The sequence below is a fragment of the Oxyura jamaicensis genome, chromosome 3, assembly GCF_011077185.1.
Source record: "Oxyura jamaicensis isolate SHBP4307 breed ruddy duck chromosome 3, BPBGC_Ojam_1.0, whole genome shotgun sequence".
Lineage (NCBI taxonomy): Eukaryota > Metazoa > Chordata > Aves > Anseriformes > Anatidae > Oxyura > Oxyura jamaicensis.
The window spans coordinates 80,196,631-80,202,630 of record NC_048895.1 but is presented as its reverse complement, the minus strand read 5'-3'; the positions used below and the strand labels follow the sequence as shown (position 1 = coordinate 80,202,630).

Here is a 6,000-nt window from a genome sequence, read left to right as displayed (position 1 = left end):
CCCGCCCGTCAGGTTAGAGGGGAACTGGGTGGTCTGTAAGGTCCCTTCCAATCCAAACCATTCTGTGATTCTCTAAGTTTTTAAATGACAGTGTGAAAAAAGCAGGTTATTCTAACTGCTAATTTCTAGATTATCACTTAAACAAAACTCATTATAGCAATAAGATGGTTTAAGAAGGAAAGAATCACAGAATCACAGAATTTCTAGGTTGGAAGAGACCTCAAGATCATCGAGTCCAACCTCTAACCTAACTCCAACACTCCCCACTAAACCATATCCCTAAGCTCTACATCTAAACGTCTTTTGAAGACTTCCAGGGATGGTGACTCCACCACCTCCCTGGGCAGCCTGTTCCAATGCCTCACAACCCTTTCAGTAAAGAAGCTCTTCCTAACATCTAACCTAAAACTCCCCTGGCGCAACTTTAGCCCATTCCCCCTCGTCCTGTCACCAGGCACGTGGGAGAACAGGCCAACCCCCACCTCTCTACAGCCTCCTTTAAGGTATCTGTAGAGAGCGATAAGGTCGCCCCTGAGCCTCCTCTTCTCCAGGCTGAATAAGCCCAGCTCCTTCAGCCGCTCCTCGTAAGACTTGTTCTCCAGGCCCCTCACCAGCTTCGTCGCCCTTCTTTGGACCCGCTCAAGCACCTCGATGTCCTTCTTGTAGCGAGGGGCCCAAAACTGAACACAGTACTCGAGGTGCGGCCTCACCAGAGCCGAGTACAGGGGGACGATCGCCTCCCTAGCCCTGCTGGTCACACTATTTCTGATACAAGCCAGGATGCCGTTGGCCTTCTTGGCCACCTGAGCACACTGCTGGCTCATATTCAGCCGACTGTCCACTATCACTCCCAGGTCCTTCTCTGCCTGGCAGCTCTCCAACCACTCATCTCCCAGCCTGTAGCTCTGCTTGGGGTTATTACGCCCCAGGTGCAGGACCCGGCACTTGGCCTTGTTAAACTTCATGCAGTTGACCTCGGCCCATCAGTGCAGCCTATCCAGATCCTCCTGCAGAGCCTTCCTACCCTCGAGCAGATCGACACACGCACCTAACTTGGTGTCATCTGCAAACTTACTGAGGGTGCACTCAATGCCCTCGTCCAGATCATTGATGAAGATGTTAAAGAGGACCGGCCCCAGCACCGAGCCCTGGGGGACAGCTATATGAATTCAAATCAGCATATAATGAGAAGTTAACTATAAAATAAGAGGAAAACAGACATTACTCATGCTAAACAACAAAGACTAGGTGACACAATAAGTAATATTTAACTTTTTACTAACAGAAAAAAAAAACAGACAGACATACCCTGCAGACACAACTCTGACAATGTCTTTCAGATTAAGCTTAACTGAAGGGGTTAGCACATAAGTCTCATCTACCATAGGTTCTTTATCCCCAGCTGAAATCCAGTATCCTTCTATATTTATAAATTTCTCTCCTTGCGGTTTTGGTATTGGCTGAGAAGAGATGACAGCAGAAGTAAAGATTATGCAAATGAGTTTCAATTTGCTAATGAAGACAACTACTGTTATACCATTGTAACATTCTCTAAGAAGTCATTTTAAATTACCCCCTGAGCACTCATGCAGTAAGCACTGTCCCCTTGTCACAGAATGCAAATTACACACAAAGCCTGAGCAAATTATTTCAAGGTCACAAAGCAGCAATCTTTGCCAGCACCATGAAAGAATAAGTTTCCCAAGACATTCTCCCAGCACATTTTGAAATACACTTCCAAATGGCAAATTGGCTTTTAACTTTTCGTATCCATAATAGTTGCTGCCGTGAAGGTTTTTATTCTGAAACAAATAAACATCTCTTACAAGTGGCTTCCCTATCCCAGATGCCCACTCAGCCATGCAAATGCATTCTGGGCTCTCAGAACTAGTAAAGGTTCTTCCTTTCCCAATAGAGACAAACCAAAGATGTTTGCTTCATATCCATATGTTCGGCATTTGGAATCTAAAAATGAAAAGCCTGTGAAAGCTCCTCAAAAACCTGTAAGCTTTACAATTGGAGTCACTATTATATTAAGCTGCTTACACTTGACAATGCTTTAATCACCAGTCCTCCTTTTTTTTTTCTTGTACTAATGAATAAACCAGCTAATGTACGGGCATTTCATACAGAGAGAAAATTACTAAGGAACTGCACTTTGAAGAAAAAAAAGTTCTTTCATACAGAAAAAAAAAAAACATGACTGTGGTTGTGTGAAGGAAATGTGGGAGAAAAAGGCACAGAAGGCTACTCAAATTCTACTCTGAATACCAACCAGTTCAAAGTAGGCTTTGTTACCTACCTGCTTGAGAAGACTTTTGATGTTGCCAGAGACTATATGCTGGCAAATTAGCTTTTGAACTATTGGATGAGAAATTCTGTCAAGCTGTGTCAGAAAGCTCAAACAAAAGCCCTAAGAAAAAAAAAAAAGTTATTGCCAGTGAATAAGTGAAAAACAATTAGGAGGAAAAAAAACAAAAACAGACAAACAATTAGAAGAATCATTTGACTTCAACACTGTACCCAGAAGAGAGGATTTTCCTTTACCCAAACTGACTCTGTAGTGAATACACAAATGGAAATGAACCCCAACATAGGTAATCACCTCGTACAGTGAGCGTGGTATGCTGCTACATGGATTAGACGCTGCAAATCTCAACGCCCTACAAAGCGTACGGAGACTGTAATGAGGTCTGTGGCCAGTTCCATCCACCAGCTTTGTTTCTGCTTCCTTTCTCACAGCTAAGTAAAAGCTGCAAAAATAAGAGTGAAACCAGTTCCAGTTACACAGTGTTTTTTACTGATGAGAGCGTTGATCTAAGGAATTAATCCCCAAGCATGAACACTTAAGCTCATCTCCAACTGCTTTCTTTAGAAGCTCTAGGCTGGGAAAGCCATGCCAAGCTGTGCTATCAGTATTATCAGTGAAACAAAGCAATAGAATATTTCAGAACCTTATTTTTGAGAGCACTTACTAAACAGAGAATAACTATAAACTAGGAGTATCCTAAGCACTTAACAGGTCTTCAGTGAGATTATATGCCTTATTCTATGGGAAATGTAGGTTACCTGATAAACACAAGATTTTAATTGATGTAACCTAGAGAAACAAAACATTTTCCATCTCTAAGATGGAAAAGAAGGTTGTTACAGGAGTGTTTTTTAACTGGTGTCACCAAGAAAGCATTTCTGAAATAGAGAGAGCGAATCTCCGCCCCATGAGTACAGAAACCTTCAGAAGGAAGAGGATGACATCTACCCTACTTTCTAAGGCTGTGAGAATTGCTATGTATGGAGCACTACTGTTTCTTTAAAACAGTCTAACTACAGATTAGTTGTGTACTTCCTTTTTGTGCCTTATTCCATCAAGGACTTCAAGAGATTAAAACCAACTTACTTCACAATTCCTTGCACTGTATTTTTGCTCACGTTCAAGCCTCTAAGGTAATCCATAATAAGAACTTGCAAGTCTCCTTCATTTCTCAGTTCTTCTACGTAAACTTCAGTAAACCTTTAAGAGTCAAATCAATCCATAACATTTAGACATCTGACAACATTAGAAAAAAATTCTGAAAATTCTTTTTGACAAATGCAAATAAAAATTCTTTTTAACTTAACAAGCCACAGAGAACATTTCAGCTTCATTGTTCTGCATCACATTCTCTTTCTTTTCACTATTAACCCCAGGGAGCTAGTAGTAATTAAACCTTACTTTCTTACTAATTACTGCAAATGATTGGTTGCATGTACTAAGTGCATATGTATACCTTCGCACAGTGTTCATGAAACTGATAAAGGACTACACGTGCACCTTCTGGAAAAACTGTATTAAATACAAGGGGAAGACCTTTGCATTCGGGAACAGTACTGAGGAATGAGTTTGCCCCATCTCCAGTTTTCCCAGCCACAGCTTAAATTCCAGTATTCTAAATATCATGCATCTGTTCTACCATGTCATCCACCTTTCTTCTGAGTGAACAAGGCATAATACATAGTTTTTTTTGCAAGGATCATCAACACTTACAAGTTGTCAAGTGTAAGGTGCTGAAGACACTTGCCTTTATCATTTCCAGTAGGCATATAAATTGCTGCAGAAGCACTCCCGGGCACTGACATTTTAATCGTAAAAAAAAATGACCATTTAACCTGTCCCCAGTGACAATATTACTGCTAGACCCTTTCTTCATGTTCAGCAGCTTTACATACATATTTTCCTGATCCTATTCCATAAAAAACCTTCACCATGATGTGGAATTCACCTGCCATAGGAAGCTAGATTTCAGACTTATCCTAGGGCTTCATATAAGGCGTTCTTCACTGGGTCAATTTATAAAGCTAGCTAAAGTCACAATCTTTTTCAGAGTTTAAGTATTTTATCATTTTTTTCCCTACCTGTTTCTTATTCCTGGAGGGAGATTTCTCTTTCCAACATCTGTAGCTGGATTCATGCATGCAAACAAGCGAAAATCAGGGTGACGTACAAGAGGCTCTAAAGGAAAATAGGAATGCAACAAAGGATTAGTTAAACACAGGATATTACATTAAGTAAATTTCTTCTAAAGCAATTTTCTCTTATTGCATTGTTTTCTTAAAATGCCAGCGTGGTAAGTCTTCAGAGAGTAACAACATAGAATTTCATAGTATTTCTGTATCTTTACAACAGCCATAGGAAGTGAAACCTTTACTTTGATTTGTGCATAGCAGGATATTTTTTCAACACCGGATATTTCAAAAATTCTATAACCCCTAAAATGACAAACTCCTTTTGTGTCTTTCAGAACAATGGGCAGCACTTCTGTTGGCCAGAAAGAAAGGACAGCCTTGGGAGGTAATAGAACATTTGTCTCTAGTTGCAGCTCTAGAAAATACTATTCAGCAGTTGCATTTTTCACCCTTGAAGCTGTACTGGGTCTGGCTGTGGTGGAGTCATCTTTCTTTACAGCAGTCCCCATGGTGCTGCGTTTTGGATTTGCGGCTAAAACACTCTTAATAGCACACTGATGTTTTGCCTGTTGCTAAATGGTGCTTGCACAGCCTTATGTTCCCCCCCTTCCATCCCCTCAAATCTTCAAGTGGCCTGGTAATGAGCAAAAAGTTGAGAAGTGACACAGCTAGGGCAGTTGTCCCAAATGGGCCAACGGCATTAAAAACACCATGTTCAGCAATATGAACTGGAATAGAGGAAGAAGGGATAGTGATTTTTGAATATGGAAACAGTACCTGTGTCTCCTCTGTCTAATAACACCAGTGACCCAGATGATCCTTCCAATAAACCACTCAGACACTCTAAAGTCTCTGCTGCAGCCAAGTTTATCTCATCCAATAAAATCCACTCTCCTTTTTTTACTGCTTGTGCCAGAGTACCCTAAAAAGAAGATCTATTTGTTAATCGTATCACTAGCAGTAATATCTCATCTAAAGCATCAGCATATTGGAAATTGCAGTTTATTGCAGGTATTGCAGTTTATGGGTTCATTAGATGAATGGCAGTCTCAGATTTTTCTTTTTTTTTTCAGCAATAGCAGTTTTTCTGCTCTCCCTCAATGACAGAAATTACTTTTTAAGTCATAAAAGCCAAACAGTTATCACACTTATCAACTATCATTTAGATTTGCACATTTATAACAGAATTAACCTTTCTGGTTTGTGCAATGTTGCCTGTCAGTGATACCCATCGTTGTGGTGCATAAGCTTCACTGACAACACTAAGAATAAGATGGTTAACCTAAAGCAACTCAAACAAGGTCAAAAGCAGTATTGTATTTCTCAGTGAGCTACTTTATAAATTAAAACTATACTCAGGTCAAAGGTTCCCCAACAATTTATACAGTCATTTTCAGAGAGAGGGCTGGCCATTTATATAAAATTTGAGAGCATATATTCAGACTAACAGGATGACAAGGAACAGCCATGCACAAAACATTATAGTTTCCCCCATTGCATACAATGTCACTGGACTATTATACCACAGAGTTTGAAACATTTAAAAAAAAAAATTAC

At 40.2% G+C, this 6,000-nt stretch overlaps 1 protein-coding gene across 3 annotated transcripts in view; it reads right to left on the bottom strand.

The window, feature by feature from the left end:
* MDN1 (midasin AAA ATPase 1) overlaps positions 1 to 6,000 on the bottom strand; it is a 96,310-nt gene that overhangs the window by 68,765 nt on the left and 21,545 nt on the right. For all 3 annotated transcript variants that reach the window (XM_035320855.1, XM_035320857.1, XM_035320856.1), the window contains exons 18-23: positions 5,221 to 5,365; positions 4,393 to 4,489; positions 3,398 to 3,511; positions 2,606 to 2,753; positions 2,303 to 2,413; positions 1,309 to 1,460 (exon numbers count right to left, since the gene is read on the bottom strand). In XM_035320855.1, the coding sequence (XP_035176746.1) occupies positions 1,309 to 1,460; positions 2,303 to 2,413; positions 2,606 to 2,753; positions 3,398 to 3,511; positions 4,393 to 4,489; positions 5,221 to 5,365 (767 nt within the window). The remainder of the gene's footprint in view (positions 1 to 1,308; positions 1,461 to 2,302; positions 2,414 to 2,605; positions 2,754 to 3,397; positions 3,512 to 4,392; positions 4,490 to 5,220; positions 5,366 to 6,000) is intronic.